Source organism: Cyprinodon tularosa, unplaced genomic scaffold (assembly GCF_016077235.1).
Source record: "Cyprinodon tularosa strain WSP-4 unplaced genomic scaffold, ASM1607723v1 ctg147, whole genome shotgun sequence".
Lineage (NCBI taxonomy): Eukaryota > Metazoa > Chordata > Actinopteri > Cyprinodontiformes > Cyprinodontidae > Cyprinodon > Cyprinodon tularosa.
This window is the reverse complement of record NW_024038298.1, coordinates 501,602-528,101: the sequence shown is the minus strand read 5'-3', so window position 1 is coordinate 528,101 and position 26,500 is coordinate 501,602. Positions and strand designations below refer to the sequence as shown.

The 26,500-nt window shown below is 37.7% G+C and overlaps 1 protein-coding gene across 2 annotated transcripts; it reads right to left on the bottom strand.

Annotated features, from left to right (window-relative positions):
• Positions 1-19,464: 19,464 nt before the first annotated feature.
• On the bottom strand, positions 19,465-25,750 carry sec22bb (SEC22 homolog B, vesicle trafficking protein b). Of its 2 annotated transcripts, XM_038279040.1 has the most exons (6): positions 25,519-25,750; positions 23,409-23,420; positions 22,920-23,029; positions 22,459-22,619; positions 20,139-20,285; positions 19,465-20,036 (listed from the first exon to the last, which is right to left on the bottom strand). In XM_038279040.1, exons 1-6 carry the CDS (start codon positions 25,591-25,593, stop codon positions 19,882-19,884), a joined length of 660 nt encoding a protein of 219 aa, XP_038134968.1. In that variant the 5' UTR covers positions 25,594-25,750; the 3' UTR covers positions 19,465-19,881. The 2 variants fall into 2 exon arrangements, with proteins under 2 accessions (XP_038134968.1, XP_038134969.1); XM_038279041.1 differs by lacking the exon at positions 23,409-23,420 and having other exon boundaries at positions 25,519-25,749.
• Between the last annotated feature and the right edge of the window lie 750 nt (positions 25,751-26,500).

The following is a 26,500-nucleotide window of genomic DNA, read 5'->3' as shown; positions in this document are numbered from 1 at the left end:
CACTTTAGAAATGATTTAGAAATCTAGACAAAGATCAGACAGGAATTTATACTCTTCCACCACCTCCACTTCTTTTCCCATGTTGGTAATAGTATTTGACTTGCTCTTGCTTCCTCTGAAATCATTCACATTCAGGATCAGATGATCGTTTTCCCTCAAGGCTAAAAAGTGGTACATCAGCCCCTTTCTGATGCACCCAGCGACTGCAGAGTCACAACTGTTTTGTACTGGAAGTCAGAGGTGTGCAGAGTAAGAAGGAATGGTGAGAGAAGCGTCCCTGCGGTCTGTTTATCTTTCAAAGAAAATCAGACTGAATTTTGCTAAATGGAAAGTATACTAAAGAAGCATTATAAAAAGAGAACATAAAAAACAAAATGTATTCTTTATTTGTATCTGTTTTTAGTTTATCCTGAATGCAGCATCTCCAATTCTGACTGAAACCCGTAGTAAACAGAACATTTCACCTGTACTGGGTGGCTGCACTGAAAGGTTTAAGATTTAAATCATTGAATGCATAACCACATGCATATACAGATACTCTCTGTGGAGGAGATAAATGAACAAAGGTGGTAAGGCTTTTGCTGCTTCTATGCCTAAATTGGAATAACCTTAACATTCACATATAGATGTTAGACACATTTGCTGCTTTAAAAAGACATCATTAAAGATAAATTAAAATCAAATTGAAACATGATATTATACTCATAGCCTGTAGTGTTTTTAATCTGTATCCCCGCATTCTTTCCCATGTGGTTCTGTTACATTAAATTTAACCAAGTAATTTGCTATCTCAACCTTCATTCCAATGAAATATGTTCTTTGTCTTTAAGCTACCCTTAGGGAGCAGTGGGCTTCCTCTGTTTCAGGAACGTGGAGAGGTATTCAACCGGGGGACTTTCAGCTTTGCCATAAGAGTTCATTTTTTTACATCAGAAAAAAAACCAGAAAGACTAAAGCCTGAGGGTATAAAACCCATTCCACTGTATGTAGAAATGTGTTTACCGCAGCATATTATACCACTATACCAGAAACTTGTTTTCTTCGGTAATGCAGAGGCATGTTGGTAATAACTAATAGCTTTGTGTTAATCTAGTTGCCAACGTCACACATATCTACAGGTGTCTAACATTATCTCAGATTTCACCTCTTACCTTTAATTCTATCTCCATTCATGTGAATAAATATTTTACACACCTAACTGATCCTCATGGAATCTCAACCGCCTTCTTTTTTCTAATAGTAGGCAAACAACACCCTGGGAAGGACGTCATCTAAGATGGTGTTGTTGACCTGACACAACATGCCATGCAGGTTCAAGCCCAAAAAAACAGGTAAGAGAAAAAAAAACAAACTTCCACACTAATCCCCCCACCGTGAGAAGTTCCCGGTTCCCAGGAACCGGTGTGTATGTTTGTGTGGCAATAACGCACCAGGCCCCTTCAACTTCCCCTTTCAGCCTTTTGTATTTATGGCCCTCATCTCTGCCATACAGCTGCTGTCTCTACAGAGTTCATTCGCTCTGATTGGACGGGGGGTGGGTTGACAGGAGATGTTAAAAAGGGAAGAGACAGGGAAACAGCTGAGATTAGATGAGAAGCTGGGTGACAGGATGGATACATTGTGCTGCTCTTTCTCACCTTACTTCATCTATGCAAAAATATAATTTTAACAATCCTTTAAAGTACAACAATATATTCATACCCTGTGAAACTTTTCACTTATTGGATGTGAAGTGTAAAGCATTCTTATGAAGGAGGAGAAAATGTTTGCATGGTATCCTAGATATTTTGTTTGTTTTTTTATGTGGCAGGCATTTGAATTCAGTTCACTTTACTCTTTTATGTCTGCAAAATCAGATAACATGATACGATATATTTATTATAGTCTGTCTGCTGGGTTTGCTAATGTTCCATAGAAAAACTGGATTAATACGAAGATATATTGCATTTACTAAGGTATTGGGAATAGAGTCAAAAGCAAAATTTGTTTCCTCTGTGGCATGGTAAGGAAATAACCCACTCAGCAGAGGAGGAATATATCAGAAAAACTAAGAAAACTATTTGTTAACAGGTGCTATCATTCAACTTGGTAATAATAACCACCCATGTTCTGTTTCTTAGGATCAGAAAGTATGTTTTTGATACCAGTTTGGATTAATGGCAAATTATTTTATTTTACTTTACTAAATAATGGCTGTGTCCGAATGTCTGCTCTAACCTCTTAATCCCAATATAGAGCAGAGACTACAGAGTGGACCTCATAATGAACTCAGTTAACTGCCTATTCAGACAGATGATCACTACTTTTCACTCCCAGTTGGTCATGCGACTGTTTCTTTGTTCTTTCTACCCCTCAGAACAAATCCCATGATGCTTTGGGAGGAGAGCTCTTACAAAGTATTCTTGGATATATCTTCTCGTTTAGTGGCTGTACACTACTTTTCCAAGTGCATTGTGGGAAATTTTTAGTCCACTACTTTTTCATCCACTGCCCATAGTCTGTCCTGGAGGGCCGCTGTCCTGCAGGTTTAGAGGTTTCTTTGCTTTAGCACAGCTGATTCTGATTGCAGTTCAACAAAAGCTATCAATCAAAATCAGCTGTGCTGGAGCAGGAAACCTCTAAAACCTGCAAGACAGCTCCAGGACAGACTATGGGCATGCCTGCACTAGACATTTTGACACACATAGAGTTCTATGTAGGGCTTAGGGAGGACGTTTGGAAATAGCCAATAGCTTTATATTTTTTAAATATTGCTACATAAGGACCTTAGGAAAAAAATAATATAGCAATAATTTTAATGTTTTACTCTGACCTTAGTGATATATTGGAGCCATCCATCCAAACATTATTCTATATATCATCTTAATCATGTGCGGGCTCTCAGGGAGCCGGTGCCTATCTCCAGCAGTCACAGGCCCTCAACCATGCTCAGGTCACAAGTCAGAACAGGGGGACGCAGAGACTCACAGGGCAGACAACTATTCACACAGACAAGCCATGCATACACAACAAGGCCATGCATGATTCACATGGAGGGATTTGGTCTGGATTGAGTACCAGAACCTGCCGCTGCAAGGCAACAGTGCTGACCACCAAGGCAGATTGCTAAATTAGAAAAATTTAAACAATAGATGATTAAAATATCAAAAGTTACCTGTTTTATGCTTCACAATTCTTAGGTTATTAAACCACTAATTGGCCCAGATTAGGCTTCCCTACTTTCATTGTGCCACTTTACCAAAGACACCTGATAGTCTGGTTTTATTAGTGCTGTGAAAAATATTTATACCCCCTTATGTGTTTTTGTCCCATTTCACAAATACAAACCTGAAAATACAATTAATTCTCAAATTACTCATGCCACAGACAGTTTTAGATTTGAACGAATATTTCCTATTCGAGTCTGGATGGAAATGAAAACCATTTTCCAATAGATAAGACATTATGCAAGGCGATATGTAAAATGAATGAACTGCCTCTACTGTTTTATATATATTTATTGTTGCAACATGTTCATGTTGGTGTACTGAAAAGGCTTTTTTTGGTTATATCCTAAATTTTGAAGCTGGAGGACTCTTTGCCATGACCATAATCTTTAGATTAAAGAGGGCCAATATGGACTTAAAATATGATGAAAATATTTAGATAACAGTGATAATAAAAAGCATTTTTCTAAAAAATCACTGGCTTTTTTTTTGCAGCATTATTTTATACCACTAGGGTTCTACATCACTACCTACATTGAATCACTACAAAGGAAAATAATGCCTCGAAAACATGCTAAACAGAGATTCAAGGAAAAAGACCACAACATACACAAATACCTGACAGTAACAACTCAAATAAGGAACATCAGAATAAACTAGAAAGTTGAAATGATAACCTCATAATTTAAAAATGCAAGACAACAATAAAAGCTTGTGTAAATCAAGTAAAATAAAAGAAGCTAGACCCAAAATACACTTAACAGCAGGGTGTTCAAAAATATTGATATTTCAAAAAGTATTGACAATAAAACTCTGCTTCAATACCATACAAATTACCATGATTTATATGTCAGTGACTGATTATTTAACTATATATTTTTGATTTTTCTCTTTTTTTAATATTATTGTTCTTGTTTTTTGTCTTTTCATGGAACATAATTGTGTCTAAATAAAGAGATTGATTGATTGATTGATTGATTGATAAAGACAACTAGTCTTTGGGTATCTTGGTTATCAATCATTTTAGATTTCTGGAATATTGTCATTATGTTGGCACTGATGCCAGGTCTGATTACTTCACACACCTGCTTGGTTCCAGCTAGTTCTCATTACACACTTATCTGATCCACCTGTGACTCACACATCCACTTCCAGAAAGATGTGCTCACAAACCTTCGACGCTGATGCTGCACACTCTGATTCAGTTTTCAGTTAACGTCTTGAGAAATCGAACTGTTAATCCGCTTTGAATACTCGATCCTTCTGTTTTGATCTCCTTACGACACTGTCAAGTTCTGTGATATTTGGGTTAATTATGCTGCATTTATTTACTCCTTCCGTAAAAATTCAAAAGATATCCACTGGACTTGGTTTCCAAGATTTGAAGACGTTTCGCCACCTCTCCAGGAAGCTTTCTCAATTCAAATGTCTGGATCCGCAGTGAGTTTGAGTCTTATATAGACAAAGCCTTGTATCGCTTGGAAACATGCAAATGGTAACCGATGAATGGGTCGTTTGGTTCCATCGTTAGCCTATAATATCTGAAACCTGTCTATGATTCCAGACATTTGAATTGAGAAAGCTTCCTGGAGAGGTGGCGAAATGTCTTCAAATCTTGGAAACCAAGTGCAGTGGATTTTTTTTGAATTTTTACGGAATGACTATGACCTGGACTGAGAACCTTCATCAGCATATTGCATTTATTTACATTGTTATTTTACCACAAACTATAATTCTGTTAAGAAAAAAGTTCCACGCTGAGATTTTAAAAGGTTAATTTTTCATGTTAATATAAACATTTTTATACCTTTAGTTATTGGTCATTTGTAAAATTCCTATAGTATCAAAAATGGTATCCAGTTTCAAATATTTCCTGAGTGACAAGTTTAAAAGTTAAGTACCTTAGAAACCCTACTTGATCACAAGAAAAAAACTAAGAAAATGAATGAAAAAAAAAGCCCTTTACATCATGACAAGTAGGGTCACCTTTAAGGTATAGGGATGAACTTCTTTCAGTGGGATTATTGTAGGAAGTTCAGTTATTTTTAAAACACTGAGCCTGGTTCTGCTGAAGGTTTCTTCCTGGTAAAAGAGAGATTTTCCTCTCCACTGTCGCTACAAGCATTCTTAGTGTGAGGGTCAATGAGTCCATGCAATCAACTGGTTTTCCTTAGATGGAAAACTTTGTATCCATTTGACTGTATGATCTCGTGAACTGTAATGAGCATTGAGATGACGTGGTGTTAATTGTCGCTATATAAATAAACTGAACTGAATTGAAAAGAAGAGAATTACAGAAAACCGTTGACGTAATTTTCCCTGTCAGTCAGTCTACTGTACACAGACATTTGTCGAACACTAGGACCAAGCGAAAAACCGCTGCTCAAGCTGAAGCCTGCTTCCCTCAGTTTAGACCGCCCACAAGATCCTGATTGGCCATCCATCTTTTCTTGTGTGATTGACTGTCGCTCACTTTACAAACATTTGATGCGCCACTGAATGGGTCTGTGATTGGATGGTAAATGGCCTGTACTCATATAACGCTTTTTCAAGTCAGGTTACATTACCAAAGCGCTTTACACTACAGTCAGTCATTCACCCATTCACACACTAACTCACACCAGTGGCGGCCGGCCCATAGGGGGCGCTGGGGCACCGCCCTCCCTGATAAAAAGAGAGAAACGTAAAATATATTTTTAGAAATTAACTCATAAATGTCAGTTTTACTCTCTAGAGTGTTTACATATAAGCAAAACAAATTATATAAACTACATTTCCCTATCTACTGTCATTAATTTGTGGATTTCCACAGACAGACTCCTACCGTCTCTGTTCTGGGGGCGCTGATCAGACTGACCCACGTTTGCAGAGAATCTGTCAATCATGTACTATTGCTAGGTGAATTTAATGGCCAATCAGCGTCTCAGAACTTTATGGTCTTGGGGCGCTGAAAATACTGCGTTTTAACAGGCTTCTGAACCCAAGCGCAGGTGCAGACAATTAGAGGGACGATGGCGAACGTAACGAACGAGATGCAGCTTCCACCAAATTCGGTGAGATCCTTATTTATCTACCCGTTTGCCAGAAGAACATCCCTGTTGTAGGATATGAACATTTCATGTCATGGTTATTGTGACTGTGACGAATCCACATCCTCTAACTTTGCGCGCCACACACACATTCCTGTTATACTGTGTTTGTGAGGACTAATACACTCGCGCTGAGCCCTACAGTAGCGGTCCATTAACTTAAAACACACAAGCTGTCCTGGTTACCTACTGGCCAGTGGCGGCTGGTGACAAATATTTTTGGTGGGGCTGATATAGCCTAGTGTATGTCTCTAACTAATCCGGAATAAGAATTCAAATAAACAATTGGACAATACATACAATTTAACAGTAATGATTTAATTTACTATATAATAACAGTAACAGTGATGATTTGGGTCACTGTGACGGGGTTCTTTGGCCTCCAAGAATCCAGGCTCAGTCGGGTTACCGGCAGGGGGGGATTTACCATTAGGCAATACTAGGCAGTTGCGTAGGGCCCCAAGTTCCTGGGGGCCCCATAAAACTCTGTTTCCATGTATGGTTAATACAACTAATCCTTATTTGTGCACATTAATTATGTTTTTGATAAAAATCCTTTGGCTAAAATGCCATCAGAACACTGATAAATAGAGAGGAAAAAGGGACAAGAAGAGAGGGACAAAACCTAGAACAAATAATGGATGTCTATTCTATTAACATTTCTCTATCTGCAGAATGGGTCTGTTTTATGGGTTTTCTTCTCAGGGGGCCCCGTGCCTGTCTTTGCCTAGGGCCCCAAATTTCCTAAATCCGCCCCTGGTTACTGGTGTTGGTGATTTATTGTGCTCAAAAACTCAAAACAGGGTGCAAAAGAAACTAAACATGTACAAGATCCTCTGGGCCTCAGCCTCCCTCCAGTTACCAGCAATGTAACAAAGAAACAGAAAACAAAAATTGCCGCTTTTCTTCCCACAGCCCTCATTTAATAGTTTAAGCCCCTCCCCTCAGGCTCTCTTATTTCTGATTTCTTCTCATAAATCAGTTTTGTCCATATATCACCTCCACAAATAATTGATATCCAAAAACAAATAATTTTTACAACTTAATTATTTTACAGATTCATTGACTTATTCAATTACACCAAACTGGGTTTGAAACCAGCAAAGACGCAGCCAGACTGAAGATGACCACTCCCCATAGCATAAACACGTACACACCCACACCCCCACACACACACACACGGCTAACCCCACTGAAATATTAAGTGTGCACCCTCAATATGCCAGTACACACTGATGGTGAAACACACTGAAGTTAGTTATATTAAAAAGTACTCGTGTCCCCTCTACTTCTGAAATCAAAATTTCGTCCATGCAGAAAATTTAGTCTACAAGACTAGAGACTAGGGAGAAATGTTACCTTTTAATAGCACAGCATACTACCAGAGCTTTATGTTTAGATTATATGATAGAACGGTCCATTTGAAGACTTTAAATGCAGGAGGACGGGGCTCTAAATGGGCAAAGCTGTATAATTAATCCTAAGAATCTTGTAATTCTAATATAATTGTGCCCTAAATTTCATGGACTAATGTGGCCTAAATACAGAAGTTATGTAAAAGATACGGTAAAAGCCATGAATCATTTTGGTTTCTACTTAAATTATGCACCACTCACAGGTTATGCAAAACCCCAATAAAGTAAACTTAGATGACTTATTTTAATGTGATGTGTCACATTAAAGCAGAGACAATCATTTCATTGTGCTTGATTAACATGCTGCTAACGTTTAAAAGTATCTGGAAGTATCAAGTGCAGAGCTGTGGTCATATAACGAAGCTTACGTGCATAAATGTCGCCAACATTGTTCCTCTTTATGATTTTTTTTCTCCATTAGGAGCTGACACAAACTATTCCCCGAGTAAAATGGTGAATAATTTGACATCTAGAGGCCTTTCTTAGTCTTGATTGGTCAGTCAGATAAAATTAAAATTAAATAATTAAGGGGTTTAAAATCAAGTTATCTGTCTGGATGTTTGGCTAAATTAAAAAGCCTGCAGACTAAATTAAACCCACCAGACGGCTTGTCTGAAATACAGAACAGGCCTGGAGGTGAAGGTTGAGGTGATTTGATAAATTAAGGTGCATTCGCTTCATGACCACAAAGTCAAGTGTGGCTGTGAGCTCCTCTGGTTCCGTCTCTGTCTTTGACAGGAAATCTGATCAAGATAAATGGCAATATGAATTGGAAGCAGTGTGTGTATTTTAAAACATTAATAAGGTCTGCAAACGAAGCCGATGTTTCACTCCGCTCCACTTAAAAGCCACATGTATGAATGTATATGTGTGTGTCTGCATTTGTGTGTCTTTGACTCTGGCTCTGTGTGTTTAGTACATGTGCTGTATTCCTGACCTCTGATCACACAAAGTATTTTAATCCAATCAGCTTCGTTTTCACATGACTGTCACACACTCGCTGCTGCCATGGTAACGTGCAGAGGAAAAAGAGAAAGTACTGGAGAGAAACAGCAGGGCATGTTGTCGCCGCTTTAATCACTGCGAAATTAATGCACACGTTACACAAGGTGCTGTTAATTTACCTCTACAGCAGCAGGGTTTTTCTTTTCTAGACTTTTGCTACCATGACTTCTACTTTCTTATGTTAGGAAATTGACTGAAAGCAAAGTCTGTATGCACTTGTGTCCTTTTGTTATTTTTTTGCAAACTGGGATGATTTGTGTGGTTGCATGCAGACACAGGACACATCTAGCTTTGATGTAGGGTTGGGCAATGAGCGGCGGATCTTGAAAGCAAAAGGAAGACTGGCAGGATGGACGACACTGCAAAACACAAGAAGGCTGTCTCTCCTTGTGATGCATCTGGAGGCAAAGTAGTGGAAAACAACAAACACATTTCAGTACTATTGAGACAAGCTTGCTGCAAAAAAAAAAAAAGAAAAGACTTAAAGCTGTTTTAATGGAATAAGATCACATAGGGAGATAAATGTGATCAGTACAGTGACTAACTTCCCTTGAGAGGTGAAAAGGTTAGGTTGTGCCCTGTGGTTGTTTTTTTGGCACGCTACCCTCTGCTGCTTCTCATTTTTTCTCTGACATTTCCTGTTCTATCTCTAGTTGAAGACTCAAACTACTACAGCCTGCGTTTGCAACTCTCTGCCGTCGCCCCACTTTGAAAACTTTCTCATTTTAAATTGTTATGTTGTACTTGTGATTTAAAGCTAATTAAAGGCATGAGTTGCAGAAGGAGAAAGGGAATATAAGCTCTGTGTAGCAGCTCCTCATGTGTAATAGTAAGGAAAGCACTCAACCTGCTGGACATAAGCAGTATAAGCAAGCTCCTAAAACAGAAAGCTTAAATGAGCTGGGTTTACTTTAAGATTTTAAGGAAAGGTTGAACCATTGAGTATCTTTTTCTCCACCGAAATGTCTTGGAAAATATAGCTACATGTTTATATACTGTACCTGGGAGGATCCTCTGAGTCACAGTTTCCTTTTCATAATCCAGCATTGCATCTGTTCTTTTACTGATATTTCCTCAAAGCTGTATCAGCATTTCTTCCCCCCTACCTGGAGGTAATGGTTCCAGAATAGGGACAACTAGACATCTACGGGCCACCCTGTTGCCAAAGAGATAACATGCTATGTGTCTGACTCTTTTCCAATGATGTGGGTGAGTTTCGGGCCAATCTACTTTGGAATGTTGTAATTCATCCACAAGCTTCCATATTTATTAATTTTATAGCCTCTTACAATTACTCTTTATTTTTACCACTTATAGTCCATACATACATAGTCTCTGTACACATGTAGATATTTATATCCTGTATAGCACATCTGGATAGATGCAAACTACATTTCTTTGCTTTGTAATTGTGACTGTGTAATGAAAATACAGTAGAATTCTCTTCTATTCTACAATCACATTTTTAGTTTGTTTTTTTTGTTTTGTTTTTCGATCAGGCCAATAAAGGTGGGCAGTAACTACTTAAATGTACTCATTTCAATTTACATTAGTAAGATTTTCCCAAAAAAAAGGACTAGGGGGAGGTTTTACTGTAGCGTACCGCTTACTGTCACATGAGTAATATTCTTGTAAAGTATCCCTACTCCTACTTGACTTTTAGGAACTTGAGATATTGAGATAAACAGTAGAAATTATCAGTGGAAGTTCTTTATATATATATATATATATATATATATATATATATATATATATATATATATATATATATATATATATATATATATATATATATATATATATATATATATATGTTGATTATATATTGATTATAGTAAGGATTGATTTGATATGTCTTATCTTAAAAAATATTGACTTTGAAGTATTTCCTCTGCAGATTTTTTAAATTTTTGGTATTTTGTGATTATATGATTTGTTTATGTTGTACTCTTTAGAATACTAGAATTTGCTCATAAAGTCTGTCTGATTGCATCATTTCTAGACATTAAAGAAAACCTGATGACCTAGAAAATACTCTATGCTTGAGTAGTTGTTTTTTTTTTTTAACTCTCTCATTTATTTGATGAATACTTTTTACTTTTACTTGTGTGAAGAAATGTTGAAGAAGTGCTAATTTTACCTACATACAATTTTTGGTTACTCTACCCACCTCTGGAGACTATGTTTTACTATTTTTTTTTAATTTAGAGAAATATGTTTGCATTAAGGATCATTGTCATTCTATATAACCAAAGATTAAGAGCACAAGCTGTTGGACTATCATGAAATTCATGGTTCTATCAGTGTTAAAAATTCAATCCAGATGAGCTTTTGTGGGTTTTTTTGGTCAACAATAATTTTTACCTTGGAGCTTTCACAGGTCATATGTTAGATTTTCAGAACTTCCAGCCTACTTCATGTGTCAGATAAGTTCCTATAAACTCTAAACATGACATCTATCCTAATTAATTCACAATTCAAGCAATTAGTAATTAGTTGCCAGGATAGCTTTGTTTCTTTTAATGCAAAAAAGTCATTTGGAAACCAAACTTCACTTCGGATTTACACAGTCTACATTTGTCTAACAGTGAAATTAGTTGATCTTGTACAAGATGTGTCAAAAAATAGAACAGCAAAAGCCTCTACACTGAAAAAAAGTGATTTTCTGGTGCAGTAAACTCTATTAGAGTATTTGTCACAATTTCTACTCTGTATTTTTTTAAGCTTGAGCCAAAACTACAGTTTCCTTTTTTTTATGTAATTCCTGAATTTTTTGGACAGACTAAGTTTTACTTAAATTTTCTTATACTATTTAAATGTTTAATAGCAGTATGTACATAAACCTATAAATAATAATAAACTTAGCTAAGAATTTAGCTTTTTGAAACGCACGCATTGGCGCATGCACACTGTAGCTCACAGCAGGACTGATTCTCCTCCGAATCCAGACATTAGAGGATCACACACAGAGCAACAGGTAGTCCCGACAAGTCATTTTGGCAGGGTGCAAAAGTACTGCAAAAGCCTTCTTGCTGCTCATTGGACTGATATATGACCTGAACTAGGCATACCCTCACACTTTGCGATAAACTTTTGAAATCTTCCAAAAACTTTTCCTTGAGTTGGATGGATTTAAACTGTCCCCAAAAGTAAACAGCCTAAAGTCGAAGTTGCTTTCTTAAATGCATTCATGACTTTGTCATCTTAGGGTAGGAAAATGTGGCATCAAATGCCAAGAATTAGCAGTTAATCTTAGTGGAAGGTTGCCTGTCATCAATGTTTTTAATTTTTTTGCCAAATAAGGTATATGTTATTTCACGAAAAATAACAGACACCTTCATTCAAATATCTAGTAGAGAAGGAATTCTTCATATAGAATGGTTAGACAGTTTAGGCTATTAATTTACAATTGTGGTGGTTGTGGTCCACTATTCTGGACGACTGGGTTAAATGTTGAAATTTTATGGTTTAAGTGTGTAGGTTTATAAGATTTTTATCACGTTTGAATAGTGACTATATTATCAGATTCTGTGTTGGATGTGGTGTATATGAAATACTGTGTACTTGTTTAAAAGTCATACCAACCAATATTTTTTTCAATAAAAATTCTAATGCAGTACAAAATAAGGCACTTTTACTATTAATGCTATATTTGTACATGTTTTTTCCATTTAAATAGAGGCATATATAATCTTTACTCCACTGCTCAAAGTTTAAGTGGCTGTTTCTGTTCTGACCCTCGCCCAAAAGTTTTTTAGAGCATTTATGTGCAAGTTAAATATTCTTGATCTTACATATGAGTATATTTTTGTAATGAATGTTGAAACTCTCAGTTTCATAGAGTCGTACATTATTTATTGCATATTTGAAAAGTACGATCCCAGTTGGAGGGCTGCTCAGTGGGTAACACCGCTGCCTTGCAGCAATAAAGTTGTGGGTTCTATTCGCAGCCTGGAGTCTCTCTCTATGGAAGAATGATGAATTGGAGGATAATGCATGTTTCATTGAGTCTCAGATACTTTTTTGTATCCTTTATACTGTTTCCATATATTACAGGAATTCTACTCTTGCTTTTGGATGCTACCTGAAGTTTATTTGTGGTCTCCATCTGTAAAAAACCAAATTAAAATAATTATTTCATTAAATTTAGTAAAGTTTAACATATGCAATGAATTAAAATAAACATAAATACAGGACTTCAATATAAAAAAAACTATTAAAGCTATCATTGTGGCCTATTAGCAATGCTTGAACCTGGGGTTAACTTTGTGAAACAATAAGAAACCATTCTGTCTCTGCTTAAGAATTAGTTCACATATGAAATATTTTATGTTTCAAGGGAAAAGTATCAGTTTCAACCACTGGGAGTTTTAAAATGACAACATTTAACTCGAGAATGAATACCCTGTGTTCATAAGCAATCAACTCAAGTCAAGACCCCGTGGCAGTCAGGAAATTTTGAGCGAATAATTGTTTTATTAGACAGAAAAGAAAAAGACACGACATTCCTTCCTGCTACTAATGGAGGGAAAGAAACAACTCAGCATGAATCCACCTTGAGTCACTTCAGTTAAACTTCTCTCTTTTCAAAATGACTCGTATGTCAACCCTTTCACTTAGAATGGTTAGCTTACAATGCCTTGCAAACACATTCACATCCCACTGAAAGTTTCCTCAAGTGAAAGTAGTGACACTTTAAAATATTTTTACTCAAGCAAAGTAGAAAGCCGTAAAACTACTTCTAAATGTACGTTTTTGTCAAACAGTTACTAAAGTAAATGTGACTGAGTAAATTTAACTAGTTACTACTATCCACCTCTGGTCAGGGGTCTGCAACCTTGGATTTGTGGCTCACTTAATATCCTAAATAATACTGGTTCAAATTGCTCTTCGAAGAACATGATTACAGCTTTAAGGTAATAGTTTATGGAGGTTTGATATAAGCATGACAACTTAGAAGCTTAGGCTGACCTGAAGCAGCGTGAATTACAGTGGTTTAATAAACCATGCTCTAAATCATCCAGAGCTCATCTGAGCTTAAGGTCAAAGTTTACCACTATGGTGTAAATGTTAATATATACTACTTTTCTGCTATATTACCTAAAACCCTAAAAGATACTGCTGTTTGTTGTGTTGTCTCCTTTTAGTGTATTAAAATAATGTCCAACTCTTATTCAATTGTGATTGGTTTTTTTCTTGTTTGGCGGTTTAATGTATATGTAAACAATATTCTTTAATGTTCAAATTAGCTTATTTTGCTAATTCTTGCAAGCCCATCTACATCTAGTACTGTGTACTCTGTTATAGACCAACATCCATCACAAGGTACTGCAAAACTGTAGGGGGGAATATACTTTCAAAGGATTTACAAATAGACAAATTACAAATTCTAAATAGGGCTGCATAAAATCTTTTGCATCCAGTTGCCTTCAGAGGTTACGGAACTAGTAACCAGAATCTCGATGTGTGCGCAGTTTGGTCGCAGTAATAACCCAACTGTTCTGTGAAAGCCTTAGAGGTTTGATGGCGATTTGGATAGAGGACACCAAAGTTTAACCTCTTGACTTACATGCAAACGCTGTCACAAAGGTAACAACTCTCAGCTGAGCATGGTGATGGCAGTATCATGCTGTGGGGATAGCCTTTCCAAGAGGGAAACTGGAAACTGGTTAGGGTAATAGTGCTAAAGAGAGAGCAAGAAGAAACGTTCTAGTGACTGTAAAAAACTTGAGACTTTCAGGACAATAATAGCCCTAAACACAAAACTAGTTCTAGAAGGCATTAATTTAGATCAAAGTCTTACAGTGGCTCAAAGTCCAGACCCAAGGCGTCGTTCACAGATGCGCTCTAACCAATCTGACTGAGATTGGTTTCAACCTTCACATGAGCAAAGCCGATAGAGAAATACTCTATCTTTGCATTTGTAACTGCAGCAAAAGTTGCATTATGGGGGAGTGTTGGCCTAGTGGTTAGAGCAGTGCGCTTGTGCTCTGAAAAGGTTGCAATTACCTTGTTTTTTAATCCCTAGAGACTGCCACTCTGGGTCCCCTGGCATCGCACAACGGCAGTCCACTGCTCTCCAAGAGGATGGGTCAAATGCAGAGGTAAATTTCTCCACTGTGACATCATTAAAATGTTAAATGTAGTAGTAGTTAAAAAAAACCCCACCATGGTCTTAAAAACACATACACACTAAAGAAGACAGGTTAAGAACTGGTGGTTTAAAATTCACATCCTGCCAATTAAGTGAATTTCCCATGATATAAGCAGGTAGGTAAGATAATTTGCCAATGCAATAAGTGCAAAAGAACAAATTTCTTTGGCAGATCATCTGAACTACCTTATGGAATTAAGGGGAAATAAACTTATTTAATGAAAGTTTTACTTATTAGGATCAGTTTTTATGTAAGGGTAATATTAAATAAATTTTTTTATGCGGATATACTTAAACAGAAGAGACCATAACTGATTCAACGATTGAACCAATTTAAAGTGTTTCCCTCTACAATTCACTTTTATTTAGAAATTAAAGTCAGCTTTAAGCTTCAGTCGTATTAACATAGGATCACAGTTTCCATGTGTTAGTCAGGGGCAGAGTACCCAAACATTGTAAAGTAAAAGTAGCACTGCTTCATCCTATTTTTACTCAAGTAAAAGTAAAAAGCAGCCTTAAAGAAATAGCTCAAATTAGAGTAAAAAAAAAATACTTAGTAAAAAGGCTTCTCTAGTACTGAGTGATCTACTGACAATCCATGATCATAGCAACAGATTTTATATTTTTTGCTATTTCATTTGCAAAATCAATATAGTGTGTAAGAATAGGTTAAATTACAATATACTGTTTACTGCATTACCACTCAACCTCCAAAAGAAATGGCAGACTCAGCATAAAATAACATTTAACCAAGGAGCCTTGACTACAGAAAAGATGATAGTGCATCTCTCAACTGTCAGGGTTTGGTTGTGGTTTGAAGGACCCAAATGCAGAGGCAGAGAGGTTGAGGAGATTTCTTGTGGATTTAATTTAAGGAAACTGTTTAACAAAGGCAGGAAACCAAAAATCCAACTACGTTAATGATGAAACACAGACCAGAACCATGGAGACATCAAGGGAAAACCAAACACGAGGAGCCAGGGAGAGACGAGGAACGTAGACCACAGCATGGGAAGACAGCAAAGACAAGGAACCAACAAAGAGTGAGAGCAGAGGGAGAGCATACAGGTGCTGGTCATAAAATTAGAATATCATGAAAAAGTAGATTGATTTCAGTAATTCCATTTAAAAAGTGAAACTTGTATATTATATGCATACATTACATACAAACTCATATATTTCAGATGTTTATTTTGTTTAATTTTGATGATTACAAATGACAACAAATGAAAATCTCAAATTCATCATATCAGAAAATTAGAATATTACTGAAGACCAATAAAAACAAAGGATTTATAGAAATGTTGGCCAACTGAAAAGTATGAACATGAAAAGTATGAGCATGTACAGCACTCAGTATTTAGTTGGGCCTCCTTTGGCCTGTATTACTGCAGCAATGCGGCGTGGCATGGAGTCGATCAGTCTGTGGCACTGCTCAGGTGTTATGATAGCCCAGGTTGCTCTAATAGTGGCTTTTAGCTCTTCTGAATTGTTGGGTCTGGTGTATTGCATGTTCTTCTTCACAATACCCCATAGATTTTCTATGGGGTTAAGGTCAGGAGAGTTTGCTGGCCAATTAAGAACAGTGATACCATGGTCCTTCAACCAGGTACTGGTAGCTTTGGCACTGTGTGCAGGTGCCAAGTCCTGTTGGAAAATGAAATCTGCATCTCCAAAAAGTTGGTCAGCTGCAGGAAGCATGAAGTGCTCTAAAACTTCCTGGTATGTGGCTGCGTTGACCCTGGACCTCAGAAAACACAATGGACCAACACCAGCAGATGACATGGCACCCCAAACCATCACTGACTGTGGAAACTTTACACTGGACTTCAAGCAACGTGGATGAAGTGCCTCTCTTCTTTTCCTCCAGACTCTGGGACCTTGATTTCCAAAGGAAATGCAAAATTTACTTTCATCAGAGAACATGACTTTGGACCACTCACCAGCAGTCCAGTCCTGTTTCTCTTTAGACGCTTCTGACGCTGTCTGTGGTTCAAGAGTGGCTTGACACAAGGAATGCGACAGCAGAAACCCATGTCTTTCATACGTCTGTGTGTGGTGGTTCTTGAAGCACTCACTCCAGCTGCAGTCCACTCTTTGTGAATCTCCCCCACATTTTTGAATGGGTTTTGTTTCACAATCCTCTCCAGGGTGCGGTTATCTCTCTTGCTTGTACACTTTTTTCGACCACATCTTTTCCTTCCCTTCGCCTCTCTATTAATGTGCTTGGACACTGAGCTCTGTGAACAGCCAGCCTCTTTAGCGATGACCTTTTGTGTCTTGCCCTCCTTGTGCAAGGTGTCGATGGTCGTCTTTTGGACAACTGTCAAGTCAGCAGTCTTCCCCATGATTGTGTAGCCTATAGAACTAGACTGAAAGACCATTTAAAGGCTTTTGCAGGTGGTTTGAGTTAATTAGCTGATTAGAGTGTGGCACCAGGGGCCATCAATTTTGAACCTTTTCACAATGTTCTAATTTTCTGATATGATGAATTTGAGATTTTCATTTGTTGTCATTTGTAATCATCAAAATTAAACAAAATAAACATCTGAAATATATGAGTTTGTATGTAATGTATGAATATAATATACAAGTTTCACTTTTTAAATGGAATTACTGAAATCAATCTACTTTTTCATGATATTCTAATTTTATGACCAGCACCTGTATATAGCTGACAGAGACAAAGGGAGGGCTAACGAGCTGATAAGGAGCAGGTGTGAGAGGAGACAACGAGGGAGCCAAGGGGAAAGGAACACACACCCACACACTCACACACACAAAAGAGGGCAACAGAAAACATGAGAACTAACATAAATCTAGAAATTACAACAAAACTGGAATTAAACCAATAAAACTAGAAAACAAGGAGCAAAGTAAAGAACAGAACCAAGACCATGACATCAACGTTGTATATTTGTTTAAAACAAGCTTGTTACTCACAATGGATGGATTAGAAAGAAATTTTTCTCAAGTAAAAGAAAAAAGTAGAATGCTTTAAAACCACTCTTGAAAGTACATTTTTTTCTAAAAGTAAGTCAAGTAAATGTGAGTATAAAAGAAACTAGTTACCATCCACCTCTGGTCATGCATCTGTGGCTCACTTAATATCCTAAACAATACAGGTCAAAAAACTCTGCTGTTTGTTGCGTTTGCAGGTTTTCTGTATTTTAGAGCATTAAAATTATTTCCGTACTCATTCAATTGTGATTGGTTTTGCTAAAATCTTTGGCCGTTTGATGTAGATGAATAAAAAGGAAAAGAATAAACAATGCACAGTAATTAGCATCCTCATTGCAACACTGCTTCTTCTCCGACTTGCATCAGTACCATAATAATGATGGGTTTGATGTTATTCCCTTAGCGAAGGCTCCATTTCAGAGGTTAATGCATCAACTGTGACCCACTTCAGTTTCCACGGGAGTGATATTCAATCATTTCCCACTCTACTACCTTATTATTTGATAGCAAAGCTACAATGCGCTTTACATACTCACCTCTTTACAGCCCAACACAGACACTTTAACCAGTTTGAAAAACCTACAAACCGATCTTGGATGTTAATTCACCGAAGAGAAATGACTTCAATGCCACAGCCTTTGCAAAGTTAGGTCGTTTATTATTTAGGCATTTATTCTTCTTACGGTTCAAAGGTTCCAACAACTCAAACATCACTTTTCGTTTCTGTTCAGTTTAAACGTATTCTTAGCTATAAAAGGAAATGCAAAAAAGGTAAGAAACAGATTACATAGTGCGTAGCTTTCTGTAATTTAATAACTTACAACACAGAGACTGAGGTGGTCGGTTCAGTTTTGGTAAACACAGAATTGAGGAAATTCCAAAACGCTGTCTTTTCAATAGGTGAGCGACCCTAATGTAAGAAGAGATGTCAGGCTAAAACAGAAGTGGGAAACGATGAAATAGAAACAGAAATACAGCAATTCTGTGGATTAGTTTACTAATACAAAAAGGAAAAATCAAGACTGCTGCCCAGAGATGCATCGGTCAGGCTTTCCCGATTCTTTAAGGTGAGATCTACTCATTTTGTAAAAACAAAAAAAGTAAAAATCCTAATCTTAACTTAAGCAATGAGCGCAGCTTTTTTTTTTTTTTTTATAAGGATGGACGTTTTAATCTAAAGGATATATAATGGGTTTATGAGTAGTGCATGTTTTTATTTTTGATGCATTTAAAGCAACAGATCTTACAATACCTTCACTGTTTGCACATCATGGGAAAATTGTTCAGTTCCAATCCCTTCTCATAAGATTGGTGCATATCTAGAGATGTGTAAAATATAAATTTGCATGAAAACTGCAGGAATATAATAGGTCTGAGTCAAACTTAGCTGCGTATTCTCTTTAGTTACTTTTATTTTCACCTGCATCCCCTAATAAGCTTTAAAAAAAAAAAAAACAGAAGTTAACCTACTTTTAATCAACTGTTTTCTAAATAGTTGCGAGTTTAGAATACGACCCCCCCCATAGATATGTGAAATGACCAGCATGGCCAGAGGAACGTGATCAGGCTTCAAGATAGCTGATTAGCATCTGTCATCTGTATAATTAGACACAGAAAATTAAACCGCACACTCCTTTTTATAGGACAGAACAGCTTTAGAAGCTCACAGCACAGGAAGCTTTATTTTTTTCCTCTTGACTTACCCACAAATCACCTTCATAAACAGTTGCATACTCGCATACATGCACACACACACTCGCACGTTTACTCATTTCCTCTGAAATTCAGGGCAACTTCGAGAGTTTTACTGTATAACTGTTAATAATAAAACAAAGCATTCTGAAATCTTGTGTCTCGGATCAGACACGCACGCACGAGGTGAGGACATACAGAGCGGTTGGTAAAGCATGTCTGGAAGGTCTTCAGGGATCCTGTTTTTTCATCAAAAGGGAAAGCTTTCTCTCTACGTCCCCAGACTGTGTGCGGTTCGTTTTTTTTTTTTACTTCTCTACCTCCTTCCTCTTCTCCTCCACCTCCTCTTCTGTCGTCACTCAGAGCCACCAGAAGCGCACATAGACGATGAGCATTATGAAAAAGACGCCACCCGCTGCCAGCTTGGCGTAAGTGGAGCGGGTGTTCAGGTACTTGGCGTCGCTCCTGTACTTTTTCGACAGGCTTGACAAGTTGCTGGCCTTGGAGTCCAAAGCTGTGGAACAATAAGGAGAAGGAGGTGAGGGATTGCCAGAATATAAATACAAACCAGGAGCACTTTTTGATTTTTAAATGACAGTAAGAAAAGAAGACGGACCAGAGAGAGCCTCGCCCCTCTGCAGGACCTCCTCTATGTTGGCCACCATGATCCTCTGCACATCCTGGAGCTCAGTGTTGATGCTGCCCAGATTCCTTCTTGCTCGGCTGTCAATGTACAACTTCTTGGTTTTTTGAATGTATGTGTCTGAGAAAGCAGATACTGCAGTAAGCATGACGTGGAGATTTCCCAAATCTGCATGTTATGAAGTCACAAACTTGATGATGAACAAACAGTATCTACAGTTTATAATGCACTTCTGCCCCAAAGTTTGTTTCATAGTCTTATTAAGATGCAAACAGTTGTCTCAAAGCCCTTTTGAAGGTAATAGCTATCAAAAGTTTACATGCACTCATCAGAGACAGGAGATTATTGAACTGAGGCTTTTAATCAACATTCATTTTCATTGTTACGCAGATGACACCCGGATCTATTTATCCAGCAAATCCATGTTCTCACTCCCCCCCCTTATCCGTTACTGTTGAAATTACTGGCTCACCTTAAACCTCCTTAAAACTAAACAGTGATAAAACCAAACTCCTCCTTGTTGCCACCAAATTCACCCTATTCAAGATCAATAGCTTCCCTCTACCTACTGACAAGTCTTTGGTCTTCCCCTCCTGGGTGTCATCCTCCACTCCTCCTTATCCTTTCAGTCACACATGAATAACATTAGCCGGTCTGCATACTTCCACCTACCCAACATTAACCACCTTTCTCCCTCCCTGACCAATCACGCTGCCTCTATCCTTATCCACAGCCTGCTCACCTCCCGTCTTCATTATTGCAACTCTCTTCTGTCCGGCCTCCCTCATTAATCCCTCCATAAACACCAACTTCTACAGAAGAGCACTCGTCAGAACCCCTCTTTTCATCATATTATCCCCATCTTTCAGCAGCTCCATTGGCTCCCAGTTCAATTCTTTTTTATTTATTCCATCTTTTATTGTCATTACACTGCCACAAGTAGGTGGGCTGCCATTGTGCGGCGCCCGGGGAGCAGTGTGGGGTTGAGGGTCTTGCTCAGGGAGCCAGAATTCAGGCTTTGAGGATCGAACAGAGTACTTGCAACCTTCTCAGAGCACAAGTGCACTGCTCTAACCACTAAACCTATTAATTCAGAATACAATTTAAAATCCTAAATACTTTTAAACCTTCCATAACCTTGCTCCTCCATATTTTTCAGACCTCCTCATGCTCCTTCAGATCCTCCTCCTCCATCCTCCTCACTGTAACCCCAGCTCAGCTTCTCGCCATGGGGATCAGGGCTTTCTGCTGCTCTTCTCCCGAACTCTGGACTCACTCCAGCCAACCTGACCCCAGCAGAATGAACCACACTCAAACCCACCTGTTCCAGAATGCTTATTTGTAAATACACTGTTCTTGTCCGTATCCATAACTCTTTGTCTATACTTTTCTTTGCCCTGTATTTGTATTTTTGTTGTTTGTAAAGTGACCCTGGGTGTCTAGAACGGTGCTGCTAAATCAAATGTATTATTATTATTATTATATTAGGATTATTGAGTAATTTTGTGGTAACAAAGAAGGAACTTTACTTTGGTTTCTATTTTATCTCAAATTAATATCAGTCAGATAAACGACCACAACAAGTTATTTATAGGATAATAGAGGAGCATTATGTACTAATGTGGGCCTTTTCTTTCATAAGAGTGAAGGCAGTTTGTTTGGCCTTAATAAAAGTGTGCGACTCTCCAGGTGAAAAATATAGTGCAACCTTAAAGGCAAAGCAGAGGCATGAGGATGCTGGTGACATCTGTTCTGTCAGGTCCGATCGGTGTAACATGTAGCACTGCTCTAATAAAAGCCCCTAAACCCGAATGTTAGCCCACTTTTAAATATTTAAAAATAGATTTTGATGCATTTTGGGATTTTTTCTGGTTAAATCACCCAGCTGTAGCCACCTTCGAGCTGTCAACAAGAGGAGAAGGGCCTCTAAGAAACGTCTCAACGATTCTATTCATCCCATTATAGTGTAATGCAACTCTAACCAATTATTAGGTGCATGTATACATTTCAGACTTTGTGTTTAAAACCTTTGTGAACAAGAAGGTTTCCCAATAAATTCAAATGTATTATGTTGATTTGTACCCATATTCTACCCTAGTAAAATAACATTCCCAATAAACATTTAAAACCTAAAATTCAGAAGACATTTATGTCCATGATGAGTGTTTGTAAGCTTCCTAGCAGAGCTGTACGTATAGAAAAGGACCAGTACATGTTATCAATGCCAAAAACAGTTTGTTTTATAAACCATCAGGAATACTTTCAGGCTCCACAGGTGGATTTTGTTTCTTACCAAACTCAATAAAGGAGTAAGGACGGGATACTGTGGGGACCTTCTTTCCATGCTGCTCATGAAATTCTGCCTGCAGGTCTTCCAGGTAAGCAAAAGCTAGCTTCTTGGGAAAGCCTGCTTCAGACAGCACAAGGTAGCAAACTCCCTGATCTATATAATAGCTGCAAGGAGAACCACAGGTTGTGTCAAAAGTACAGAGCAATGGAAGTGGACTAGAAAAAAAAACCCTATAAACAATGTCTTTTTTTGTTATTTTATCCAACAGATTTTAAGGATTAAAAAACAATCTTGTAGCTAAAATTGTTAAATTGGCTTAAAGTCCAAAAAAGGAGTTTTAATGTATTTAATGAGTAGGGAAATAAACATAATATTAGTGTGCAATCGAGTTTAGCTAGTTAAGTCTCTAATAAGACAATTTACTCTGGCAGTTGACATTTTTTTCCGTTTGATCAAACACTCACTGAAACGCCATAGATCCAGCCTCTAAAGTGCAGCGCGTGGGACTCTGCTCGTTGAGTTTCCTGAAAAGCTGCTTGGCCTGAGTTTGATACTGCTGAAGATCTCGACCCACCTAAAGAATGATTAACAACAAAAATCAAAACCTAGATCACGCAGTTTGGTAAACGTTCTAACCATAAAACACTGAGGATAACAAAAGCTTTGTTCTATGAGCCCCTTTACAGGCTGACGGCAGAAGCAAATGATAATGGCAACTTATCCAACAAAGTGGGAGAAAAACATACACTCATTAAAGCTCACAGATTCTAATGCATACACTCATTAAGTTCTATACTTTGTCTGGAGAGAGTGCATTTAAATGAAGGTTATGCTATCTCTAAGAGTGACGACGGGCCCTTATAGGCCGAGTCTGATTGCAGCAAATGACAATTTTAAGACTGCAGCATCACAGGAAGACGGATGATGTAGCACAGAGCAGAAACACAACAAACCTTCTCGCTTCCCTTTTGAGAGCACACAAGAGAGTGAAAGAAAAACACGTTAGACTTCTATCAGCTTATGCACAAAGCAAAACAGCTCATTGTGTGACAGTGGACCTCATTTAGTGCAGATGTCACTGCTCTGATGCATAAAATATTCACAGATTTGATAAGAGCCTTCATTTTCTAATTGCGATCTGATCCTTAACTCTAAGATACATTGAAACTGTTTTTAAGAGATGCCAATAAAACATAAACATGCCAATACTGACCTCTGGGGGCTAATAGGGGTAAAGCATCATTATGGATGCAGTATGTATAGCTAAAAGTATGTATATAACTTTTATCAGAAAAAAAATATATTTTCTTTATTGCATTAAAAACATTTTTTTTATGTTTTAACTATGTGTTAAAGAATGTTTCACCCTTATATAAGACTTACACATATGTGTTAGCAAATGGACTAAATTTAGGTAAGGGGTGAACATTGATCAAAAAAGGCCTCTTCTGGAAAAACATCTCCAATCTGGCCTGCTGGATACAACAACCTGCACCAAATAAGAAACTTGGTCGTGTTATCCCTTAGAGAGGATGAAAGTTTGTTTCTTCTTCTAAATAATCAGCTATTTGAGAACTAAGCAAACTAAGCACAGCTTCTCCTGTGCCGCATTCAGTTTCTTTACCCATATCAGTGTTTCTATTAACGGGAAAATACACCCGATCGTCGCCAAATTATGTCTGGATTGATCTTGAAGGATGTATTTAGGTCAATCCGACGGTTCAAATGTCTGATGAAGAAAAGGATGATGCAGGCATCATCATGTTTCACTCTGTGGATTGGGTCGAATCTGATTTCCACATCATCAGCTGTGTAACCTATGTCCTTAGGTGAACAGGACTCCTCATGGCTTCCATTCAAAAATTCATTGGTACCAGATTAAAGAGGTCTGGATGTAAATCCATGGCAGAATTATCATATTATTATCTTTAAAATCACATGTTTTATGCCTACTTTTATAATTATGCACCAGTTTGAGGTGGCATTTCACATACGATCCCAAAAGATGAAAAAGTGTGGATGACGCCGACTTTGCAATGCACTGTAGTTATAGCACGTCATAATTCTAATAGATTCATATCTGGACTTTAGTGACTAAAATGAAATGAAGATGATAATTTTGTGTCAGGTAGGGGGGAAAAAAACTGCTTTCGGTTAAAAAAACAAAACATGTCATTTTAAGGCAACAATACCCGTTTGTATTCAAGTTCCTGTTTCTGATAACTCAATAGTGTCTTATACATTATTGTTCCCACAAATTCAGACTTGTGAAGCACAGGATTTATGACTGTATTAAAAAAATGCCCGTACAAAATTAATTGGGTTATGATAAAAGTTTTTTGCTATCTGCTACCGCTCTGGCTCGGAGCTCGTCTGCCTGGCTGTGTGTTTCCTGGACGGGGCCGCCATTTACAGTTGCTTTTTGTATCTCTGCTTCTGTCTCCTTGAACCCCAGTCGGCCGCTCACACGGAGCCTGGTTCTGCTGGAGGTTTCTTCCTGTTAAAAGGGAGATTTTACTCTCCACTGTCGCTACAACCATGCTTAGTGGAGCGATTGCATTTGAGTCAATGAGTCGATGCAATCAACTAGTTTTCCTTAGATAGAAAACTTTGAATCAAATAGATTGTATGATCTGGTGAACTGTAAAGGGCCTTGAGATGACAGGTGTTGTGAATTGAATTGCTATAAGCAGAATCTATGCAAAATCTCATCAAGCCTTAAATTAGTCTTTTTTTTGGTGAAGTTGTAAACAAAAACACCACCATAAAAAAAAACAAAAAAAAAACATAATGATGGGGTGTGAATATATCACTCATAAGTACTTTTCTAATGTTAAATAAAAAACATTACTGTAAGCTGTTTTAGGTAGGTGGGCCTATTGATGGGAGCTCTAACTCAGCTGATCAAATCCAGTTAAACACAACAGCTACTGAAAGATAGGTTTTAATCATCCCATCTGGATGAGGCTGGGCCCCTACTATTGTGATACACCTGACATTGTCACTGCAATATCTCCTAAGTAAAACCTCTATCAGACTGAGTAGAAAGGTTGAGAAGTGAACCTGCTCGTCCTCCTGCATTGAAGCGGCCAGCGGCAGACCGTCGGCCAGCCGAGCGATCATCGTCAGTAGCAACATCTTTGCCAAGTGTCCGGCTGTGAGTCAAGGCTCTGGAGAAAGTCCCAGCTGGTTGGCAGCGGCGATTGTCTGGCGGACGGGCTGTAAAAAGTGACAACACACAGGAGAGACGCGCTGAGCTGGCCGGAAACGCCGCAGATTTGGTTGTCACAGTCAAATATGTCCGGTCCGGAACTGAATTCGCTTACAATGTTCCGCGCTCTCTTAGAAAGTAGTGCAAACATGCATTTTAGAAAGGAAAAGGAAAAAAAAAAAACATAAAAAAGAAAGAAATTTATGCATAAACGTAGCTACGGAAGAGGATTAGGGCCACTGAAAAAAAAGTTAATTTTTAAAATTTATTTCAGTTTAATATGGGAAAAAGACTTGAATCTCAGAATTCTGACAATTTTCTCAGAATTCTGACTTTAATCTCAGAAGTCTAACTATTTTCTCAGAATTCTGAACTTTCTCAGAATTCTGACTTATTTTAATCAGAATTCTGACTTTAATCTCAGAATTCTAACTTTTTCTCATATTGTACTGAAATAATATTTAAAAAGTCAGTTAACTTTTTTTTTTTCAGTGGCCCTAATCCTCTTCCGTATGAAGCTTACCACATAGACTTAAATAGTTTTCCTGCTATACTGTTGCTTTCAGCTGCACCATGTTTGAGAGGGAAGGCTTCTGGTTTAATTTGTCTCAGAGGTGAAAATATGATAAAATAGAAAAAAAATATTCTATAATATAGACTGACATTATAATTTAGTGATCTGTTGTCAGCAAATGCACAAAGCTCCAACGTGCACATCTGGCCGTGGTGAACTTTGGCCTTTTCTCCCATAGTCAACGATTAATATGTTACTTAATGTTAATTAATTAATGTCTTGATCTTTATTAATGTTTATGGTTTCTGTAGCAAATCTGA